Below are 24,394 nucleotides of genomic sequence, written 5' to 3' on the forward strand. Positions count from 1 at the left end.
ACTGAATCAGAAGTAGATGGCTGAATGAAAACACTGCATGTTAACATGAATGAGTGACTAGTCTTCCTTTGCTCGATTTCGTTGACCAGCAACAAACTTTTGAAAGTGTTTTTGCATGTATATGTGCGCGTGCATGCTTGTTTTTTTTTTGCTTTGTTTTTAATTATATTTAATTTTTATAAAAATATTGTCTTTCACTTGTGTGTGTGTTTGCATGTGTATGTGTAGTGTATGCGTGTGTGTGTCAGTGTGTGTGTGTGTGCGTGTGTGTGTGCACATCCATGTAAGACACAGAAAGACTTCAAGGAAAAAAAACCCCAGAAAGGACAGCTGTGGTAACAACAAGAGATGAAACGAGGCCACAGATTTCACAAACACAGATGCTCAAGTAGAATGCTGCATGCAGTTTATTTATTTTTTTTTTTACAATACGTTGTCAATGACACTTTCCTTCAGGTCGACAGGAATAATGCTCAACTGTCACCACATCAGCCCCAAAGGGACCAGACATTTACAATCGAAGCATTCAGTGACTGGAATGCAGAAAAAAAAGTGTGATACATTACAGAGTAAGCTGGACTAGTATCAAATGGGAAGACCTTTGACAAAAGGTCCGGGTTCAAAATTCAACATTTAATTAACCTGCTATCTGCTACCACCTCCATGTAGGAGGGGGCGGGGAGGTGGGAGGGGGGCACGTAAAGCATTGGCACTTAGAATGTTAGCAATTGCATATCTTTGCATTTATACAAAGAAATGTTACATATATTTTGACTGATATTTGACAGTTACATTTCATTCTACATGAAACCAACTTATACAATATTGCAATAATCAGCAATTTCCTCAAGTCTTGATAGATATACTTTCATGCATAAAACAAACTGCAGAATACAAACACAGACCTTTGTAATGAATATTCATGATAGGAACTATTTACAGACATCGGGAAGGGGGCGTGGGGGGTGGAGTTTTTCGACTTCCTGTATATAAAATAAGAGAGAAAAAGAAAAAAAAACCCGTCTCCTAAAGCGTACATATTACAATGATCGCATCGACAATGTTCACTTGAAAATTCCATTTATCAGAACTGCTTTGAAAGATTCTTTTTAAAGACTGCTAATCTCTGTTCGAGTAGTCAGAATTCATGTAGCACTGAATAGTCTTTTTTTTTCTTCTTTTTTTAAAGATTTTTGTATCTCTTTAATTCTTTTTACAGTCTGAGAGGCACTTTTGGAAGTCTCCCAGCTGCAAATTTTCTAAATAAGCTTTGAAGACAAGTGACATTCTGTGGTATTTATCAGAACTGCTTTAAAAGATTCTTTTTACAGATCGCTAATCTCTATTCGAGTAGTGAATTCATGTAGCACTGAATAGTCTTTTTAAAATTTTTGTATCTCTTTAATTCTTTTTACACTGTCTGAAAAGCACTTTTTTAAGTCTCCCAGCTGTAAAATTTCTAAAAAAGCTTTGAAGACATGTGACATTCGTGGCAAATATCTTTAGCTTGGGTATATTTGCGATCCTCAAACACATTCTGTCAGAGCACCAGCATGGAGTACAAATTCCATTCAGATGAATTTGAGGATAAAACTTTAAAAGCAAAAATTCCCATTCATGTTACCAAAGCGAGGTTGAGAGAGTGGACTTTGAGTCATATGATGATGTGGAAAATATATTTTCTTTATGAAAAAAAAAGCATATGAAGTATTTTGGAAAGTGGATATTTATCTGAAGCATAAAGAAGAGTGAATATATTTGAAAGTAAATCTTTGTATCCTAGTATTTCTTTGCCTTCTTCGTTTCACCATTGACACATATATTCGTACCTGAAGAATGATATATAATCAGTTTCAAGCAGTTTTACAAGAAGTAAATCGGCCCAAACTCAAGTATCGATGAACACTGATCTTGGCAAATCAACTTACCAAGACCAAGTAACGTCATTCAAGAAGAAACATGATACGCAGATCGTGTTTATCCCCGACTGTCTTGTCTTTTCTGATCTCACAAGAAACCACATTTGAGTTCTAGTCAATAAATTTCTCATTCTTTACTTCTACCATGCATTTGTTCACACATTTCTGGGTGTGGTGTCTGTTTTGTTGTTGTTGTTTTTCGAGCAGGGGAAAGGAGGGGCATGCCACAGAAGAGAACAATGAGCTATTCTGATCATTCTTGGATATACTTCATACAACAATCTTGCAAGAGTCGTAAATATTGAACAGGCTATAGTTTTATCATTTCTTTTCATTTGTCGTGTAATTAAGGTCTGGAAGACTCGTGGAGGGTGGGGACATCAGTTTTTCTATCCATGCTGGTCCAAGGAAAGGACCTATATTCCCACTATAGCTTGTTTCTGTTTCTCCGTAACATGCACCTGTTTACAGCTCAGTGAGCGCCACATCATGATGGTTTCGTCACAACAGATTCCTCTGGTATGTTAGTTTCCTCCCAGTTCCCTGTAGTTGCGCGTAAGCATTTGGCTTTGTGTTTTGTTACCTGATCTTCAGTTAATTCCTTTGCTGGTTAACCTTAACCCTTAACATGATGTTCCCCAATTCAGTAATAGCAATGATCAAGAAATATCCGACGAGGAAAATGTATAGCTTATTAGCTTATATATGCCATTCCAACTTAATAATTATCATCACCAACACTCAAAATCAGTAACCAGAGTGGTTAATTCAATGGAATATTTAGAGGCAATGAAAAATATAAAACAACAGAAAGCAAATTATATAACATGAATGGAAACTGAGATACTTGATTAAAACATTAACAAAATTAATGGGCCAGTCTCCAAATTAAAAGAAAATCATCATAATTAAAAAATAAAAAAAAGTACCAACAGCCAGGTATCGGATGCCAAATAAAGGCCATGTTCCATGTGTTTACATCCTGGTTCTGCATGGCGACAAGCTTTAATGTCAATAATAGAAATAAACATAATCCGTTGTTTCCGCAGGCTCTGTGGTCTGCAAGAATGTGGAATCTGGGGTACTCGCTGAGGCTGACTGTGATGAGGAAGAAGGCGGGGTTGTTTCTGATGTCCTTACTGAGGTACTTGCTGGGGAATTTGAATCTGTTCTTACTGAGGTACTTGCTGGGGAATTTGAATCTGTTATAATACCATCTGAAACTGAAACAATTGATCATCAATGTTGGATCATTACTTGAAACAAGCATATCTTCCTTTACAACGTTTACTTCTTCCTTTATAACTTTTACATCCATATAGATAAACAGATGAATAATTGAGATGAAACACTTCCAATGCTGGATCAACCAAAGGCGTGTAATGTTTCTGTAATACATCAAGGTTCCGATCCATGATGGTTTACTTTGAACCGATAATAACCCATAACGAATGGTAATCTGTAGAATTTTTTGTGAAAATCTCGTGAACAATGAACACTACATACAAGTGACACAGAAAGCAATGAAATAGCTGTTATTGACCTCCTCCTGACACTGGATAAATCCCCCCTGTTAGGGACAAATCCGTATATGCTACACCACATCTGTTAAGCAGATACCTGACCACATACAGTCATTGAATTAGCAGTAATTACTGAAACATTCAACATCCCATCAAAGCATTGAGGCACAAATCCGTTTTCATTTTCGTTAAGTGTGTGCAACTCACTACTGGGTGGCAAAACTGACATTCTACCACAGTGCACTTTTTTCCCAACCAAAAAATGTTGGGAAAAATGGCAAGGAGGATCAAGGAATCCACGCTTGCACCATTCTATCATAAAGCCATCAAGGGGACCAGCATGGTAATGATTCTTCTTCAAAAGATGGGTAAATTCCATTCAAAAATAGTGCCAAGGACCGCCGTAGTGGTTAACTGTGCCAGTAATAAGTGATATGACACATTTTCAATGATGGATCCACCAAAAGTGTGTAATATTTCCTTCAAACATCTAAGTTCTGAATCTGCGATGGTTTAACTTCATTCGATAAAAACCCATAACAAATAGGTGATCCACTGGAAATCGACTGAAAATATCGCGAACAATGATCACAGTGTACCAGTGACACAAAAAGCAATGACAAATGTGCTCTTGAACTCTTACCTGACGATGGTTTCCCCAAAACTTCTATCTCACAGAAGTGCAGTGGCCAGGAGTCTGTGCGCAACACCAGTGACACGTACTGTCCGACGATTGGATGATGGCACTCCAGTCGGATTGTGGCACCATCTTCAATTTGTTCATTGCTGTGCAGGCAGAGGTCTTTGGAGTCGTGATCTGTCTCTGTGGAGTCAAGCAGCGTTTGCACCACGTAGATGTCGAAGTTAGTCAGCCGGAATCCTGCAGACATAGAACACTGCTTGCTGGGGACTGGTTGGTTAAGATTCGTGGGAAGAATTGATTGAACTCCTCATCCAGTCTCAATCTCATCTTAAATCTTAAACCTTATAGCACATATACTATATCACAGCATATCATTGATTGTCTGTACTTCTGTGTGGGCATACTGTCTGAACATTTATCTGTTTATCTTTACTTATCTATTTATTTACTTTTGTATTTTATTTTACTTCATTTCTTTTTATTTTCCTCAAGGCCTGACTAAGTGTGTTGGGTTATGCTACTAGTCAGGTATCTGCTAAGCAGATGTGGTGTAGTGTATATGGATTCGTGCGAACTAACGCAGTGATGCCTGCTTGAGTAACTGAACTGAACTGTCTGAATATACCAACAGCCAGGTGCTAGAATCTCTCTACCAACTACAACCACTGTACATAAATCCGTCAGAGATGTAGATGCCACTTACCACAACAATCCCCCCTGTTGGTGATGACCACAGCTGACACCTCAAACAGCCCCATCAGGTCCACTCGCCACCACCGATTCGGGTTGTTGTCAACGTCAGCTGTGTGTGTGCACTGTGCGATGGAGGTGGACTGGCTGCCGTCCACAGCTTTTTCCGGATGTCCATACGAGGGGTGGTAGGTGCTTTGAAGGGCTGGCTTGTTCAGCGCCACATTGGTCAGTGCTGACACACACATATGGGCGTCATGGAGTGGTCACAGCATTCATGAGAGAAAATACTACAATATACGTATCTGTGCTCCTGCATGGCAAAACCTAACACATTTTGCCATATAGGACAATTTTCCCAACCAAAAATTTTGGGGGAAAATGGCAAGGAGGATCAAGGAATCCATGCTTGCACCATTCTATCATAAAGCCATCAAGGGGACCAGCATGGTAATGATTCTTCTTCAAAAGATGGGTAAATTCCATTCAAAAATAGTGCCAAGGACCGCTGTAGTGGTTGACTGTGCCAGTAATAAGTGAGATTACACATTTTCAATGATGGATCCACCAAAAGTGTGCAATATTTCCTTCAAACATCTAAGTTCTGAATCTGTGATGGTTTAACTTCATTCGATAAAAACCCATAACAAATGGTGATCCACTGGAAATCGACTGAAAATCTCACGAACAATGATCACAGCGTACCAGTGACACAAAAAGCAATGACAAATGTGCTCTTGAACTCTTACCTGACGATGGTTTCCCCAAAACTTCTATCTCACAGAAGTGCAGTGGCCAGGAGTCTGTGCGCAACACCAGTGACACGTACTGTCCGACGATTGGATGACGGCACTCCAGTCGGATTGTGGCACCATCTTCAATTTGTTCATTGCTGTGCAGACAGAGGTCTTTGGGGTCGTGTTCTGTCTCTGTGGGGTCAAGCAGCGTTTGCATCACGTAGATGTCGAAGTTAGTCAGCCGGAATCCTGCAGACATAGAACACTGCTTGCTGGGACACTGGCTGGTTAAGATTCGTGGGAAGAATTGAGCTCCTCATCCAGTCTTAAAATCATCTTAAATCTTAAACCTTATGGCACATAAAACTATATCAAAGCATATCATTGATTGTCTGTACTTCTGTGTAGGCATACTGTCTGAACACTTATCTATTTATCTTTACTTATGTATTTATTTACTTTTGTATTTTATTTTTACTTCATTTCTTTTTATTTTCCTCAAGGCCTGACTAAGTGTGTTGGGTTATGCTAGTAGTCAGGTATCTGCTAAGCAGATGTGGTGTAGTGTATATGGATTCGTGCGAACTAACGCAGTGATGCCTGCTTGAGTAACTGAACTGAACTGTCTGAATATACCAACAGCCAGGTGCTAGAATCTCTCTACCAACTACAACCACTGTACCTAAATCCGTCATAGATGTGAATGCCATTTACCACAACAATCCCCCCTGTTGGTGATGACCACAGCTGACACCTCAAACAGCCCCATCAGGTCCACTCGCCACCACCGATTAGGGTTGTTGTCAACGTCAGCAGTGTGTGTGCACTGTGCGATGGAGGTGGATTTGCTGCCGTCCACAGCTTTTTCCGGATGTCCATACGAGGGGTGGTAGCTGCTTTGAAGGGCTGGCTTGTTGAGCGCCACATTGGTCAGTGCTGACACACACATATGGGCGTCATGGAGTGGTCACAGCATTCATGAGGGAAAATACTACAATATACATATGTGTGCTCCCACATGGCAAAACCTAACACATTCTGCCATATAGGACAATTTTCCCAACCAAAAATTTTGGGGGAAAATGGCAAGGAGGATCAAGGAATCCATGCTTGCACCATTCTATCATAAAGCCATCAAGGGGACCAGCATGGTAATGATTCTTCTTCAGAAGATGGGTAAATTCCATTCAAAAATAGTGCCCAGGACCACCGTAGTGGTTGACTGTGCCAGTAATAAGTGAGATTACACATTTTCAATGATGGATCCACCAAAAGCATGTAATATTTCCTTCAAACATCTAAGTTCTGGATCTGCGATGGTTTAACTTCATTCGATAAAAACCCATAACAAATGGTGATCCACTGGAAATCGACTGAAAACCTCACGAACAATGATCACAGCGTACCAGTGAAAAAAAAAAAGCAATGACAAATGTGCTCTTGAACTCTTACCTGGCGCTGGTTTCCCCAAAACTTCTATCTCACAGAAGTGCAGTGGCCAGGAGTCTGTGCGCAACACCAGTGACACGTACTGTCCGACGATTGGATGACGGCACTCCAGTCGGATTGTGGCACCATCTTCAATTTGTTCATTGCTGTGCAGACAGAGGTCTTTGGGGTCGTGTTCTGTCTCTGTGGGGTCAAGCAGCGTTTGCATCACGTAGATGTCGAAGTTAGTCAGCCGGAATCCTGCATACATAGAACACTGCTTGCTGGGACACTGGTTGGTTAAGATTCGTGGGAAGAATTGAGCTCCTCATCCAGTCTTAAAATCATCTTAAATCTTATAGCACATAAAACTATATCAAAGCATATCATTGATTGTCTGTACTTCTGTGTAGGCATACTGTCTGAACACTTATCTATTTATCTTTACTTATGTATTTATTTACTTTTGTATTTTATTTTTACTTCATTTCTTTTTATTTTCCTCAAGGCCTGACTAAGTGTGTTGGGTTACGCTACTAGTCAGGTATCTGCTAAGCAGATGTGTAGTGTATATGGATTCGTCCAAACTAATGCAGTGATGCCTACTTGAGTAACTGAACTGAACTGTCTGAATAAACCAACAGCCAGGTGCTAGAATCTCTCTGCCAACTACAACCACTGTACCTAAATCCGTCATAGATGTGAATGCCATTTACCACAACAATCCCCCCTGTTGGTGATGACCACAGCTGAAACCTCAAACAGCCCCATCAGGTCCACTCGCCACCACCGATTAGGGTTGTTGTCAACGTCAGCAGTGTGTGTGCACTGTGCGATGGAGGTGGATCTGCTGCCGTCCACAGCTTTTTCCGGATGTCCATACGAGGGGTGGTAGCTGCTTTGAAGGGCTGGCTTGTTGAGCGCCACATTGGTCAGTGCTGACACACACATATGGGTGTCATGGAGTGGTCACAGCATTCATGAGAGAAAATACTACAATATACGTATCTGTGCTCCCGCATGGCAAAACCTAACACATTTTGCCATTTTGGACAATTTTCCCAACCACAAATTTTTTGGGGGAAAATGGCAAGGAGGATCAAGGATTCCACGCTTGCACCATTCTATCATAAAGCCATCAAGGGGACCAGCATGGTAATGATTCTTCTTCAAAAGATGGGTAAATTCCATTCAAAAATAGTGCCAAGGACCGCCGTAGTGGTTGACTGTGCCAGTAATAAGTGAGATTACACATTTTCAATGATGGATCCACCAAAAGCATGTAATATTTCCTTCAAACATCTAAGTTCTGGATCAGCGATGGTTTAACTTCATTCGATAAAAACCCATAACAAATGGTGATCCACTGGAAATCGACTGAAAATCTCACGAACAATGATCACAGCGTACCAGTGACACAAAAAGCAATGACAAATGTGCTCTTGAACTCTTACCTGACGATGGTTTCCCCAAAACTTCTATCTCACAGAAGTGCAGTGGCCAGGAGTCTGTGCGCAACACCAGTGACACGTACTGTCCGACGATTGGATGATGGCACTCCAGTCGGATTGTGGCACCATCTTCAATTTGTTCATTGCTGTGCAGGCAGAGGTCTTTGGAGTCGTGATCTGTCTCTGTGGAGTCAAGCAGCGTTTGCACCACGTAGATGTCGAAGTTAGTCAGCCGGAATCCTGCAGACATAGAACACTGCTTGCTGGGGACTGGTTGGTTAAGATTCGTGGGAAGAATTGATTGAACTCCTCATCCAGTCTCAATCTCATCTTAAATCTTAAACCTTATAGCACATATACTATATCACAGCATATCATTGATTGTCTGTACTTCTGTGTGGGCATACTGTCTGAACATTTATCTGTTTATCTTTACTTATCTATTTATTTACTTTTGTATTTTATTTTACTTCATTTCTTTTTATTTTCCTCAAGGCCTGACTAAGTGTGTTGGGTTATGCTACTAGTCAGGTATCTGCTAAGCAGATGTGGTGTAGTGTATATGGATTCGTGCGAACTAACGCAGTGATGCCTGCTTGAGTAACTGAACTGAACTGTCTGAATATACCAACAGCCAGGTGCTAGAATCTCTCTACCAACTACAACCACTGTACATAAATCCGTCAGAGATGTAGATGCCACTTACCACAACAATCCCCCCTGTTGGTGATGACCACAGCTGACACCTCAAACAGCCCCATCAGGTCCACTCGCCACCACCGATTCGGGTTGCTGTCAACGTCAGCTGTGTGTGTGCACTGTGCGATGGAGGTGGACTGGCTGCCGTCCACAGCTTTTTCCGGATGTCCATACGAGGGGTGGTAGGTGCTTTGAAGGGCTGGCTTGTTCAGCGCCACATTGGTCAGTGCTGACACACACATATGGGCGTCATGGAGTGGTCACAGCATTCATGAGAGAAAATACTACAATATACGTATCTGTGCTCCTGCATGGCAAAACCTAACACATTTTGCCATATAGGACAATTTTCCCAACCAAAAATTTTGGGGGAAAATGGCAAGGAGGATCAAGGAATCCATGCTTGCACCATTCTATCATAAAGCCATCAAGGGGACCAGCATGGTAATGATTCTTCTTCAAAAGATGGGTAAATTCCATTCAAAAATAGTGCCAAGGACCGCTGTAGTGGTTGACTGTGCCAGTAATAAGTGAGATTACACATTTTCAATGATGGATCCACCAAAAGTGTGCAATATTTCCTTCAAACATCTAAGTTCTGAATCTGCGATGGTTTAACTTCATTCGATAAAAACCCATAACAAATGGTGATCCACTGGAAATCGACTGAAAATCTCACGAACAATGATCACAGCGTACCAGTGACACAAAAAGCAATGACAAATGTGCTCTTGAACTCTTACCTGACGATGGTTTCCCCAAAACTTCTATCTCACAGAAGTGCAGTGGCCAGGAGTCTGTGCGCAACACCAGTGACACGTACTGTCCGACGATTGGATGACGGCACTCCAGTCGGATTGTGGCACCATCTTCAATTTGTTCATTGCTGTGCAGACAGAGGTCTTTGGGGTCGTGTTCTGTCTCTGTGGGGTCAAGCAGCGTTTGCATCACGTAGATGTCGAAGTTAGTCAGCCGGAATCCTGCAGACATAGAACACTGCTTGCTGGGACACTGGCTGGTTAAGATTCGTGGGAAGAATTGAGCTCCTCATCCAGTCTTAAAATCATCTTAAATCTTAAACCTTATGGCACATATAACTATATCAAAGCATATCATTGATTGTCTGTACTTCTGTGTAGGCATACTGTCTGAACACTTATCTATTTATCTTTACTTATGTATTTATTTACTTTTGTATTTTATTTTTACTTCATTTCTTTTTATTTTCCTCAAGGCCTGACTAAGTGTGTTGGGTTATGCTAGTAGTCAGGTATCTGCTAAGCAGATGTGGTGTAGTGTATATGGATTCGTGCGAACTAACGCAGTGATGCCTGCTTGAGTAACTGAACTGAACTGTCTGAATATACCAACAGCCAGGTGCTAGAATCTCTCTACCAACTACAACCACTGTACCTAAATCCGTCATAGATGTGAATGCCATTTACCACAACAATCCCCCCTGTTGGTGATGACCACAGCTGACACCTCAAACAGCCCCATCAGGTCCACTCGCCACCACCGATTAGGGTTGTTGTCAACGTCAGCAGTGTGTGTGCACTGTGCGATGGAGGTGGATTTGCTGCCGTCCACAGCTTTTTCCGGATGTCCATACGAGGGGTGGTAGGTGCTTTGAAGGGCTGGCTTGTTGAGCGCCACATTGGTCAGTGCTGACACACACATATGGGCGTCATGGAGTGGTCACAGCATTCATGAGGGAAAATACTACAATATACATATGTGTGCTCCCATATGGCAAAACCTAACACATTCTGCCATATAGGACAATTTTCCCAACCAAAAATTTTGGGGGAAAATGGCAAGGAGGATCAAGGAATCCATGCTTGCACCATTCTATCATAAAGCCATCAAGGGGACCAGCATGGTAATGATTCTTCTTCAGAAGATGGGTAAATTCCATTCAAAAATAGTGCCCAGGACCACCGTAGTGGTTGACTGTGCCAGTAATAAGTGAGATTACACATTTTCAATGATGGACCCACCAAAAGCATGTAATATTTCCTTCAAACATCTAAGTTCTGGATCTGCGATGGTTTAATTTCATTCGATAAAAACCCATAACAAATGGTGATCCACTGGAAATCGACTGAAAATCTCACGAACAATGATCACAGCGTACCAGTGACACAAAAAGCAATGACAAATGTGCTCTTGAACTCTTACCTGGCGATGGTTTCCCCAAAACTTCTATCTCACAGAAGTGCAGTGGCCAGGAGTCTGTGCGCAACACCAGTGACACGTACTGTCCGACGATTGGATGACGGCACTCCAGTCGGATTGTGGCACCATCTTCAATTTGTTCATTGCTGTGCAGACAGAGGTCTTTGGGGTCGTGTTCTGTCTCTGTGGGGTCAAGCAGCGTTTGCATCACGTAGATGTCGAAGTTAGTCAGCCGGAATCCTGCAGACATAGAACACTGCTTGCTGGGACACTGGTTGGTTAAGATTCGTGGGAAGAATTGATTGAGCTCCTCATCCAGTCTTAAAATCATCTTAAATCTTAAACCTTATAGCACATAAAACTATATCAAAGCATATCATTGATTGTGTGTACTTCTGTGTAGGCATACTGTCTGAACACTTATCTATTTATCTTTACTTATGTATTTATTTACTTTTGTATTTTATTTTACTTCATTTTTTTTATTTTCCCTGAAGGCCTGACTTAGTGTGTTGGGTTACGCTACTAGTCAGGTATCTGCTAAGCAGATGTGGTGTAGTGTATATGGATTCGTCCAAACTAACGCAGTGATGCCTGCTTGAGTAACTGAACTGAACTGTCTGAATGTACCAACAGCCAGGTGCTAGAATCTCTCTACCAACTACAACCACTGTACCTAAATCCGTCATAGATGTGAATGCCACTTACCACAACAATCCCCCCTGTTGGTGATGACCACAGCTGACACCTCAAACAGCCCCATCAGGTCCACTCGCCACCACCGATTAGGGTTGTTGTCAACGTCAGCAGTGTGTGTGCACTGTGCGATGGAGGTGGACTTGCTGCCGTCCACAGCTTTTTCCGGATGTCCGTACGTGGGGTGGTAGGTGCTTTGAAGGGCTGGCTTGTTGAGCGCCACATTGGTCAGTGCTGACACACACATATGGGCGTCATGGAGTGGTCACAGCATTCATGAGGGAAAATACTACAATATACATATGTGTGCTCCCACATGGCAAAACCTAACACATTCTGCCATATAGGACAATTTTCCCAACCACAAATTTTGGGGGAAAATGGCAAGGAGGATCAAGGAATCCATGCTTGCACCATTCTATCATAAAGCCATCAAGGGGACCAGCATGGTAATGATTCTTCTTCAGAAGATGGGTAAATTCCATTCAAAAATAGTGCCCAGGACCACCGTAGTGGTTGACTGTGCCAGTAATAAGTGAGATTACACATTTTCAATGATGGACCCACCAAAAGCATGTAATATTTCCTTCAAACATCTAAGTTCTGGATCTGCGATGGTTTAATTTCATTCGATAAAAACCCATAACAAATGGTGATCCACTGGAAATCGACTGAAAATCTCACGAACAATGATCACAGCGTACCAGTGACACAAAAAGCAATGACAAATGTGCTCTTGAACTCTTACCTGGCGATGGTTTCCCCAAAACTTCTATCTCACAGAAGTGCAGTGGCCAGGAGTCTGTGCGCAACACCAGTGACACGTACTGTCCGACGATTGGATGACGGCACTCCAGTCGGATTGTGGCACCATCTTCAATTTGTTCATTGCTGTGCAGACAGAGGTCTTTGGGGTCGTGTTCTGTCTCTGTGGGGTCAAGCAGCGTTTGCATCACGTAGATGTCGAAGTTAGTCAGCCGGAATCCTGCAGACATAGAACACTGCTTGCTGGGACACTGGTTGGTTAAGATTCGTGGGAAGAATTGATTGAGCTCCTCATCCAGTCTTAAAATCATCTTAAATCTTAAACCTTATAGCACATAAAACTATATCAAAGCATATCATTGATTGTGTGTACTTCTGTGTAGGCATACTGTCTGAACACTTATCTATTTATCTTTACTTATGTATTTATTTACTTTTGTATTTTATTTTACTTCATTTTTTTTATTTTCCCTGAAGGCCTGACTTAGTGTGTTGGGTTACGCTACTAGTCAGGTATCTGCTAAGCAGATGTGGTGTAGTGTATATGGATTCGTCCAAACTAACGCAGTGATGCCTGCTTGAGTAACTGAACTGAACTGTCTGAATGTACCAACAGCCAGGTGCTAGAATCTCTCTACCAACTACAACCACTGTACCTAAATCCGTCATAGATGTGAATGCCACTTACCACAACAATCCCCCCTGTTGGTGATGACCACAGCTGACACCTCAAACAGCCCCATCAGGTCCACTCGCCACCACCGATTAGGGTTGTTGTCAACGTCAGCAGTGTGTGTGCACTGTGCGATGGAGGTGGACTTGCTGCCGTCCACAGCTTTTTCCGGATGTCCGTACGTGGGGTGGTAGGTGCTTTGAAGGGCTGGCTTGTTGAGCGCCACATTGGTCAGTACTGACACACACATATGGGCGTCATGGAGTGGTCACAGCATTCATGAGAGAAAATACTACAATATACATATGTGTGCTCCCACATGGCAAAACCTAACACATTCTGCCATATAGGACAATTTTCCCAACCACAAATTTTGGGGGAAAATGGCAAGGAGGATCAAGGAATCCATGCTTGCACCATTCTATCATAAAGCCATCAAGGGGACCAGCATGGTAATGATTCTTCTTCAAAAGATGGGTAAATTCCATTCAAAAATAGTGCCAAGGACCGCCGTAGTGGTTGACTGTGCCAGTAATAAGTGAGATTACACATTTTCAATGATGGATCCACCAAAAGCATGTAATATTTCCTTCAAACATCTAAGTTTTGGATCTGCAATGGTTTAACTTCATTCGATAAAAACCCATAACAAATGGTGATCCACTGGAAATCGACTGAAAATCTCATGAACAATGATCACAGCATACCAGTGAAAAAAAAAAAGCAATGACAAATGTGCTCTTGAACTCTTACCTGGCACTGGTTTCCCCAAAACTTCTATCTCACAGAAGTGCAGTGGCCAGGAGTCCGTGCGCAACACCAGTGACACGTACTGTCCGACAATTGGATGACGGCACTCCAGTCGGATTGTGGCACCATCTTCAATTTGTTCATTGCTGTGCAGACAGAGGTCTTTGGGGTCGTGTTCTGTGTCTGTGGGGTCAAGCAGCGTTTGCATCACGTAGATGTCGAAGTTAGTCAGCCGGAATCCTGCAGACATAGAACACTGCTTGCTGGGACACTGGTTGGTTAAGATTCGTGGGAAGAATTGATTGAGCTCCTCATCCAGTCTCAAAATCATCTTAAATCTTAAACCTTATAGCACATAAAACTATATCAAAGCATATCATTGTCTGTACTTCTGTGTAGGCATACTATCTGAACATTTGTTTATCTTCACTTATGTATTTATTTACTTTTGTATTTTATTTTACTTCATTTCTTTTTATTTTCCCTGAAGGCCTGACTTAGTGTGTTGGGTTACGCTACTAGTCAGGTATCTGCTTAGCAGATGTGGTGCAGTGTATATGGATTCGTCCAAACTAACGCAGTGATGCCTGCTTGAGTAACTGAACTGAACTGTCTGAATATACCAACAGCCAGGTGCTAGAATCTCTCTACCAACTACAACCACTGTACCTAAATCCGTCATAGATGTGAATGCCACTTACCACAACAATCCCCCCTGTTGGTGATGACCACAGCTGACACCTCAAACAGCCCCATCAGGTCCACTCGCCACCACCGATTAGGGTTGTTGTCAACGTCAGCAGTGTGTGTGCACTGTGCGATGGAGGTGGACTTGCTGCCGTCCACAGCTTTTTCCGGATGTCCGTACGTGGGGTGGTAGGTGCTTTGAAGGGCTGGCTTGTTGAGCGCCACATTGGTCAGTACTGACACACACATATGGGCGTCATGGAGTGGTCACAGCATTCATGAGAGAAAATACTACAATATACATATGTGTGCTCCCACATGGCAAAACCTAACACATTCTGCCATATAGGACAATTTTCCCAACCACAAATTTTGGGGGAAAATGGCAAGGAGGATCAAGGAATCCATGCTTGCACCATTCTATCATAAAGCCATCAAGGGGACCAGCATGGTAATGATTCTTCTTCAAAAGATGGGTAAATTCCATTCAAAAATAGTGCCAAGGACCGCCGTAGTGGTTGACTGTGCCAGTAATAAGTGAGATTACACATTTTCAATGATGGATCCACCAAAAGCATGTAATATTTCCTTCAAACATCTAAGTTTTGGATCTGCAATGGTTTAACTTCATTCGATAAAAACCCATAACAAATGGTGATCCACTGGAAATCGACTGAAAATCTCATGAACAATGATCACAGCGTACCAGTGAAAAAAAAAAAGCAATGACAAATGTGCTCTTGAACTCTTACCTGGCACTGGTTTCCCCAAAACTTCTATCTCACAGAAGTGCAGTGGCCAGGAGTCTGTGCGCAACACCAGTGACACGTACTGTCCGACAATTGGATGACGGCACTCCAGTCGGATTGTGGCACCATCTTCAATTTGTTCATTGCTGTGCAGACAGAGGTCTTTGGGGTCGTGTTCTGTGTCTGTGGGGTCAAGCAGCGTTTGCATCACGTAGATGTCGAAGTTAGTCAGCCGGAATCCTGCAGACATAGAACACTGCTTGCTGGGACACTGGTTGGTTAAGATTCGTGGGAAGAATTGATTGAGCTCCTCATCCAGTCTCAAAATCATCTTAAATCTTAAACCTTATAGCACATAAAACTATATCAAAGCATATCATTGTCTGTACTTCTGTGTAGGCATACTATCTGAACATTTGTTTATCTTCACTTATGTATTTATTTACTTTTGTATTTTATTTTACTTCATTTCTTTTTATTTTCCCTGAAGGCCTGACTTAGTGTGTTGGGTTACGCTACTAGTCAGGTATCTGCTTAGCAGATGTGGTGTAGTGTATATGGATTCGTCCAAACTAACGCAGTGATGCCTGCTTGAGTAACTGAACTGAACTGTCTGAATATACCAACAGCCAGGTGCTAGAATCTCTCTACCAACTACAACCACTGTACCTAAATCCGTCATAGATGTGAATGCCACTTACCACAACAATCCCCCCTGTTGGTGATGACCACAGCTGACACCTCAAACAGCCCCATCAGGTCCACTCGCCACCACCGATTAGGGTTGTTGTCAACGTCAGCAGTGTGTGTGCACTGTGCGATGGAGGTGGATTTGCTGCCGTCCACAGCTTTTTCCGGATGTCCGTACGAGGGGTGGTAGGTGCTTTGAAGGGCTGGCTTGTTGAGCGCCACATTGGTCAGTGCTGACACACACAAATGGGCGTCATGGAGTGGTCACAGCATTCATGAGAGAAAATACTACAATATACGTATGTGTGCTCCCAAATGGCAAAACCTAACACATTCTACCAGAATGGACAATTTCGGTTGTCTGTGTGTGTGTGTGTGACCATGGTAAACTTTAACATTGTCATTTTCTCTGCCAATACTTTGTCAGTTGACCCCAAATTTGGCATAAATATAGGAAAAATTCATTTTTTTTCCCATTCATCTTGTTTAAAACAATATTGCACCTCTGGGATGGGCACAAAAAAATTTAAAAAAAGAAGCCAAATTATATGCAAAATGAATTTACTGTTTTATATATATATATACATACATATATATATATATTTAATTCTCTAAACTTGGCACTTTGATCTGATATTCTGACACAGCATCAAGAGCAGTCGTTTTTATCATTTTTTGTTCAGACAGGAACTTCTTTTGCTAGCATGGAAGTTATATTTCTGGTGCATGTCTTTGGTGCAGATAGTAAAACTAAGGAAAATTAATCTGTAATTAATGCTAGGGGGGTTAATTTGCTTTAAACTGATCGTTCTCATCTTAAACATTACATTTTGAAATTATATTCAATACATAAAAAGCTTGTGTGTTTACTCTCAGTGTACAGGGCTTTCACTATGTTCATTCGCCCAAGTGGTCTTTTTTGGAAAATACTAAAATCAATACTACGAGTAGACTTTATAGATCTATTGGTTGAGCCCTGATGGTCATGGTCAAAAATCAACTGCGTACACATATTTATACATATTCAAAGTGCGTGCTCATATTCCTTGCGAATGCGAAGGACGCCATTTTGTTTCAAGTTGTTGACCTGCCTGTTCAATTCTATATTTAATCGACAATACACAATAACATGTGATGGAAAGTTGGAGAAGGAGGCCATTAAATATTTATTCAGAGAAAGATTTGTGAATGCCTCATCACTTACTGGATTATGCCCCAAACTGCCATAAAAATAACAAAATATTAAGTTGGAATTTACAGTTAAAAATAATAAACCATGGGAGTTAATACCCTTGATGAAACGTAAAAATTTCCAGTCTTGAATTTTCTCAAAATTAAGTCCTTTTCACTTCATACGACGTTTGGAAGTACTTGTACTTGGCTCTAAATGAATAGTTTAACAAAATACTCAATTTTCATATCATATCAACTTTAAAACTATAAAACTAGAATGAACATAAAAGAGAAATTGAATCACCCTGTTGTACATTCCTGGTGGGTGCAGTAACTAAACTTATACATCTATCTAGATCCAGAGAAAACGGCTAAATGTTGCAGTGTGATTGCGGTGATAGCCACGTCTCCTTTACCGTGGACTTAAAAAGAATTCTTAATTGCCCTTAAAGATTTTTGAATGCCCAAGATACACCAGAATAATATGATTTAAACAGCGCTCTCACATATCTGCCCGGTTAGCTCAGTCGGTAGAGCATGGGACTCTTAATCCCAGGGTCGTGGGTTCGAGCCCCACATTGGGCGTTTCATTTTCTCAAGGCCTGACTAAGCGCGTTGGGTTACGCTGCTGGTCAGGCATCTGCTTGGCAGATGTGGTGTAGCGTATATGGATTTGTCCGAACGCAGTGACGCCTCCTTGAGCTACTGAAACTGAAACTCTCACTGCGAATACCGCAATCGATTTATCCCCCTTAAAAAAGCATTAAATGTTAAATTTTTGAACGCCAGTTAAGGAGCCATGACAGTGTATTGAGCAAGACAGTTTTTTCTCACCAGAACACGTGGGGTGCGAATTTGTCTTCAGGGCTTTTTTTTTTTTTTTTTTTTTTTTTTTTTAACCGGAAGCTTTATAATAACAAATACAGAACACATTTTAACGATTAGATCTTTTTTTAAAGTGTATCACAAGTGAGTCTTGAAGGCCTTGTCTCTCTTGTTCTAACTTTAAACAGCACTTAGCAGCACCCCCTACCTGAGCAGTTAGCAGCACACAGCCCCTATGTTACCGTCTTGTCCGTCCGGCTCTCCCGGCCTGCTCCAAGCAAGGAAAAGGGAAGAAACCCCACTGGCCTATCCATTTTATCCTCCTCTAATTGGCGCCATATGCAAACTATCTTACAACCCAGAACCTTCCCAATTGGTTGAAGATAATGGACCAATCTGGGACCAACAGTGGGACTTGCACATCCAATGGTTTTCTCACGGAACCTGGAACTGCCAAGGAGAAGGGAGAGGGGGTGGGAGGGGGGTTTGGGGGGGTGACGAAAAGAGGCAGGGAGGTAGGAAAAAAGAACGCCCGGGTCTCCTTCTGTTCCGAACAGCTCATGTTACACACCACACCAAATAGAACGGTGACCATTGAGGCAGATGCCATCCTGCCAGAGATCAACATGGGGGAGTAGGGGGTGGGTGGGGGGGCGGAGGGGGTAACGAAAGATGCAGCGCCGTCTAATAGTTTGTAGCACACACACCACTGGTGGTGGTACTATGTGCAGTAAATATCACTGAGAGGAGTGGTTAACAAAGAAGGAAACGGGGATGAAAGTGACGAAAGGTGGAAGGTAAGGGGCGGGGGAATGTATCGGGAAAGAAATAAAACATTTGTGGCCTGACGCAGAAGATGAATGGTTGCGGTCCGAGGAGGTAAATCTTTAATTAGTACTTAAAAAAACTTGCTCCCTCTGCACTCGGCCAAGGGAAGGGGGGGGGGGGGAGGGAGAGAGGGTATGGGGAAGGGTGATGGTGGGGATAGATGCCATGGAAGGGGGAAGGGAGGAGAGTAGGGAGGTAGGAAGGAGGGGTCCATCAGTAAGCAGTGTGTGCTGGGAAAATCCCACGCTTCCACCGCAGGCTTCTGACCCACTATAGCAAAGAAATTTAATCAATTTCTCTTTTAAGATAATCATGATAATTACCAGAAGATCCAATGTTTTCTTCGCCCAAGCCCGTTAGGTTGGTAGAATGCACTGAAACATAAGCATTGAAGCACAAACCTGTATACTACAATAGAACGCTGACATGGACTACGTGCACATTATTTTGATCTTCTGTATGCTGACACACATGTACGGGGTTCATGAACTAGCAGGTCTGCAAACGATGTTGTTGGAGGTCGGAAAAAATTTCCACTCTTAACCCATCAGACACTGATGCCAGTATCGAACCTATGGCCCTCAAATAAAATCAAAATACTTGATCAATTCACATGGAAATTCATTCATATTGAATCTTCATCTTCTTCGTTCGTGGGCTGCAGCTCCCACATTCACTCGTTTGTACACGAGTGGGCTTTTACGTGTATGACCGTTTTTACCCTGCCATGTAAGCAGCCATACTCTGCTTTCGGGGGTATATTGAATCGAAGTCCAGGGCTCTGATCACTGGGCCATCGCGCTTGTCTGATGAGCTACCAAAACATGACTCGTAGCTGATTGTGTTCAGGACATAGGTAACCCCATGAGTGAAACTTGGGGCCAAAAACTGTGTACTGAAGAACGCAATCTGCTGTTTGCTCATGTTATAAAAGAATAAAGAATAGTTCATAGTTCTATCCTTCCACCACTACATGCGGACAATGCCCCCTATTGATACAAATAAACATTAAAGATGTCGATTTCTGTTCTTTGTGTGTGTGTGTGTGTGCGCGTGTGCGCGAGCATATGTGTGTGTGTGTGTGTGTGTGTGTGTGTGTGTGTGTGTGTGATGGTGGTGGATACATATAATATGTATATGTATACACATATGTTCAGTTCAACACACCACAAATGTTCATACCATTCTCAGTTGCGGATTCCTGGTACGGCTGAGGCAGAGAGTAAGCGGTCAGTTCTGAAAACCAGTTGTTGTTCCAGGTACACCACGAGATGATGATCTGAGAAGAGGTCACTTCCACACCGTATGGGAACATCCCCTGATTCTGGGGGACGAAGTCGTGCATCACTTGCCAAGAGCCGGTGGGAGTCACTTGAATGACACAGTAATAGCCGTCATAATTGGGGTTGCATACCCTGCCTCCAGTGGTGATGTACAGGTTACCGCTGTCGTCGATGTCCATTTTTCTGGGTTGATTAAACTGCAAGTCAGATAGATCCAGATCTCCGATGGTGAACTTGACCTCTCCGGTGTGAACGTTGAGGCGGAAGACACGCGAGGTCGTCCAGTCAGAGACATACACGTCATCGCCAAAACTCCTGAGACAAAAGGGGTTGATGATCAAATCCATTGCATCCTCAAAAAGAGTCCGCACTTTCTCCCCCTGCATGTTGATGACGTCAATATGGGTCGTGATGCTCCTCCTGTTGCTGACGATCAGAGTGTCGTCAGGGCCTTGGGCAATGGCGAAATACGTATCCTCCGTGGGAATGTTTCTCACCATGCGCAGACCGAAACTGCTAACACTGAAGACGGCTATTTCATGCTGGTCTTCCATGGTCACGGCAACAGTCTCATCCTGCAGCTCCAGCATGTCCCACGGTCTGTGCAGGTCGTAAGTTGCCTCCACAACTGCCGGGCTGTCCAACGACGACATTTCCAGCTTCCCGGCAAAATGATCACCGACGACGAGCTTTCCTCCCCTTGTAACCAGGATTGAGGTGATCAAAGAATTATGAGATGACCGTGTGTCTGGACGGACTGTAAACAGCAACTGCATGACAGGAGCGTCTGAAAAGGAAAGGAAATAATAAGTTTCACTCTTTTTCTTTTTCACTTTTTTTTTTTTTTTATCCAGTTCAGAAGCAAAACCAATTGCAAATCGACTCTGGTCATGAAGAGCTGCTCGGTCCATTATCAAGTTAAAAACATTGCATTTTATGACACACACCACAAAAACAATGACACTCGCTCTGTCGCGCATGCATTCACACCCAAATGCACGCATCCCTGTATGTACGCGCTTAATGGACGTCACACACACACACACACACACAGAGGATGGAGACTGAAGCTCAAATATGACACAACAACAAAAACAGTAACTGGGAAGGACCCCCAACCGACAATAGAAGCACAGTGATGACGAGACATGCACAGTAAATTATAAAGTTTGTACTAGTAGCGTATTGCGTATGAATACGGTCGTCTATAGAGACGGTAATATTGGATCTTACAATTAGCTAAAGGGCTATAACTCCTGGTGCATGTTGCAGGATAAGATCTTTGGCGAAGGAGATTAAAAGGAGTTCTAACGAACGTCCGCTTGGGTCAGTCGTGTCTGTTTAAAAGGCCAAGTCTACCAAGGCATGATTGTATAAAGCTCACCTCTCCTCCCAATATACAGGACGTGAGCGACGATACGCTAAACTGAAAGCATATTCAGCATTGAAATCAAATCGCGTTAGTAATAGGTCTATGTCCTACAGAGCCCTTCGTTATCAAAGTGAAGCCTGCAAAGTATGTTTTGAGACACCTGTCTAAAATTTCAAATGAGAGATGTTATGAATTCAATTATGTTTATTCAGTTCGATTTGGTTTCTGTATATAATATATTGTTTAGGATCTAGTTGGACTGGCTTGGTGCCTATTACTTGTGTATTTTAGGGTCAGGTAATTCTATCGTTTGGATCAGTGCCTGCATATGATTATTATACCAGGTATCCATGCATCTAAAGGACGATGCCTATTACCTGTATTTAAGGTTCGTTACTTGAGTTTCCTCCTTAGTCTGTCATCTGCAAAGATAGGGGTTGGTTACACTGAAATAGCTTGCGGTCCTTTTACTTGTTTGACCTGGTGTCATTATTTGTATCACATCTATGTGTGCATAACTTTGTATACCTGTACAACTTGGGATCTGTTACCTGTAGGCTTATAGCTGGAGGTCATCGGGCTTGTAGGTTCGGCGGAGGTCATTGGATTTGTTGTGGGTTCAGTGGGGGTCATTGGGATTGTTGTAGGTTCAGTGGGGGTCATTGGGGTTGTAGGTTCAGTGGGGGTCATTCGGGTCATTGTAGGTTCAGTGGGGGTCATTGGGGTTGTTGTAGATTCAGTCGGGGTCATTGGGGTTGTTGTAGGTTCAGTCAGGGTCGTTGGGGTGGTTGTAGGTTCAGTTGATGTCACTTGAGCTGTTGTAGGTACAGTGCTGGGAGTGGTGGATGGAGTTGAGGAGGGTACCACACTGCTCTGTCCACCCTGCTGATTCCGCAGCAAAGATTCCAGGCTGTCCACTCTCTGCTGGACAGCGGTCAGCTCACTGGCATGGTCATTGCTGTTCACCTAGTAGGTAGTAACGTCATATGTATTCGTGTATTTACGGCGAAGATGACTTAAACGTGTGTGTGTGTGTGTGTGAGCGCGCGCACACGCTCGTTAGTACAATCAGACACAAACAGGCACACGCCCACATAACTGTTCACAGTGTTCTCAAGTTCCTGTTCAAACCCTTGGTAATGAAGACTTCGCCATCCATGATTTCTCCCCAGGGTCTTTTCTGGCCTACATCTCTGATGTCCAGTCTGCCTAGCCACCTTCTCGACCACTCCGTTCACACACAGATCATAATCATCATTCACCCTTTGCACACGTCATAGGTAGACAGAAACCTTTGGAGAACGCACCATCTCCTTCACCACCCCTCAACTGTACATTGCCTCTTCAAATCAATAGCTGCTTCCAAGAAAGCATTAAAAAATACCCAGTGTGTCTGTGTTTGTGTGTGCAGTTTTCGTCTACTCCTACGTCATTCCTCCCGCCCACCTCAGTTATTATGCTGGGTAATTGTCATCAACCGGAGGCAGGAAAGTGAAATAAAGGAATTGATAAATAATCAAATAATACGAATTTATGCTGAAACAAAAAGAACGATTTCAGGACCAACACTGCTCACCTCAAGCTGAGAGATTTTGGTTTCAAATGACGCCAGCCTGTCTTGGACTTGGGTCAGCTGGAAGGCAACCTTGTGAGCCTCGCGCTCACGCTCCTGCACCACATCCAACACGCCTTGCATCAGCCCAGACTGCTCCACCACCTCAGCCTGCTGTCTCATCACTTCCCCCACCATCTTCACCAACTCCATCACTTGCCTCTGCACCTGTTGACCCATCTCATGCAGGTCCTCCCCCATCTCTTGGCGCATGTTTGAGATTGTTTCCAGGGCCATGATCTGGATGTTTTGCTGCTGCTCCGTCAGCAGGGCGTTTTCGTCCTGGAGTGTCTGCACCAAAGCTTTGAACCGGGCTTGAGACAGCTGCATGTCCTGCCTCAGCTGGTCCTGTTCCTGCTGCATGCGTTCCAAGGTCGCCAGTATGGAGCCTTTATGGGGGTCCTTGACGATGTTGACATCATTCTCCATATCCACAACACTGGGATAATCATCATCGGCTGCTGGGGGTGTTGTGATGGGGTCTCCATGTGCAAGTCCTAGAAACACCAGAACATCTCAAAAACTTTACTGCGGAACTTCTTCAGTCACTGTTGTATTGATGGTTGTTTCTTTGAATGTCAGAAAGTGGAAGGAACTGTGATCTTGTCCTTGTCTATTACTGTCTCTTTTTCTGTCAACTCTCGCCTTCCTGTTCTCTTCCCCAAAAAACCACCCTGGCAAATTTTCTAATCTTTAGCAGACTGCTAAACACTGACATATTGGTGGTAAGATTTTTAACACTTTGACGGGTAAGACTTATTCTCAGTGTCAGTCAACACTGGAAAGACTCTGACATGGAATCCTCAAGGGAAGGGAAAGAGGAGGCGACCTGGGAGCACCTGGCGACCTCTGAACAAACACCAAGAAGATGGGCCTTCCCTGGAGTCAGGTAGAGGCAAAAGAACTATGGAGGGCTCTTCTTGACGGCCAGTACCTTAGGGGGGAGAGGGGGTTGAAAGGCTTCAGTATCGTGTTGAGTTTTAAAAAAAAAGAAGAAAAAAAAAGGGTACACAGGAAATAGAT

At 42.9% G+C, this 24,394-nt stretch overlaps 1 protein-coding gene and 1 non-coding gene across 4 annotated transcripts in view; one reads left to right on the top strand and one right to left on the bottom strand.

Moving 5' to 3' along the window:
- Positions 1 to 384: 384 nt before the first annotated feature.
- The window catches only part of LOC143299363 (uncharacterized), a 35,000-nt gene continuing 10,990 nt past the window's right edge, over positions 385 to 24,394 (bottom strand). Inside the window, exons 2-24 of one of the 3 annotated variants that reach the window (XM_076612507.1) lie at positions 23,336 to 23,868; positions 22,311 to 22,725; positions 20,287 to 21,174; positions 19,428 to 19,478; positions 16,290 to 16,511; positions 15,592 to 15,828; positions 14,854 to 15,075; positions 14,156 to 14,392; positions 13,418 to 13,639; positions 12,713 to 12,949; positions 11,977 to 12,198; positions 11,272 to 11,508; positions 10,536 to 10,757; positions 9,834 to 10,070; positions 9,098 to 9,319; positions 8,395 to 8,631; positions 7,657 to 7,878; positions 6,965 to 7,201; positions 6,227 to 6,448; positions 5,525 to 5,761; positions 4,789 to 5,010; positions 4,086 to 4,322; positions 385 to 3,142 (exon numbers count right to left, since the gene is read on the bottom strand). In XM_076612507.1, coding sequence (XP_076468622.1) covers positions 2,931 to 3,142; positions 4,086 to 4,322; positions 4,789 to 5,010; positions 5,525 to 5,761; positions 6,227 to 6,448; positions 6,965 to 7,201; positions 7,657 to 7,878; positions 8,395 to 8,631; positions 9,098 to 9,319; positions 9,834 to 10,070; positions 10,536 to 10,757; positions 11,272 to 11,508; positions 11,977 to 12,198; positions 12,713 to 12,949; positions 13,418 to 13,639; positions 14,156 to 14,392; positions 14,854 to 15,075; positions 15,592 to 15,828; positions 16,290 to 16,511; positions 19,428 to 19,478; positions 20,287 to 21,174; positions 22,311 to 22,725; positions 23,336 to 23,868 — 6,230 coding nt within the window. In that variant the 3' untranslated portion in view covers positions 385 to 2,930. The remainder of the gene's footprint in view (positions 3,143 to 4,085; positions 4,323 to 4,788; positions 5,011 to 5,524; positions 5,762 to 6,226; positions 6,449 to 6,964; positions 7,202 to 7,656; positions 7,879 to 8,394; positions 8,632 to 9,097; positions 9,320 to 9,833; positions 10,071 to 10,535; positions 10,758 to 11,271; positions 11,509 to 11,976; positions 12,199 to 12,712; positions 12,950 to 13,417; positions 13,640 to 14,155; positions 14,393 to 14,853; positions 15,076 to 15,591; positions 15,829 to 16,289; positions 16,512 to 19,427; positions 19,479 to 20,286; positions 21,175 to 22,310; positions 22,726 to 23,335; positions 23,869 to 24,394) is intronic. The other 2 variants (XM_076612524.1, XM_076612515.1) reach the window with 2 other exon arrangements.
- Trnak-cuu (transfer RNA lysine (anticodon CUU)) lies at positions 17,964 to 18,036 on the top strand. The gene has a single exon. It is a non-coding gene; the product is annotated as a tRNA-Lys (tRNA).

This window comes from Babylonia areolata, chromosome 2 (assembly GCF_041734735.1).
Source record: "Babylonia areolata isolate BAREFJ2019XMU chromosome 2, ASM4173473v1, whole genome shotgun sequence".
NCBI lineage: Eukaryota > Metazoa > Mollusca > Gastropoda > Neogastropoda > Buccinidae > Babylonia > Babylonia areolata.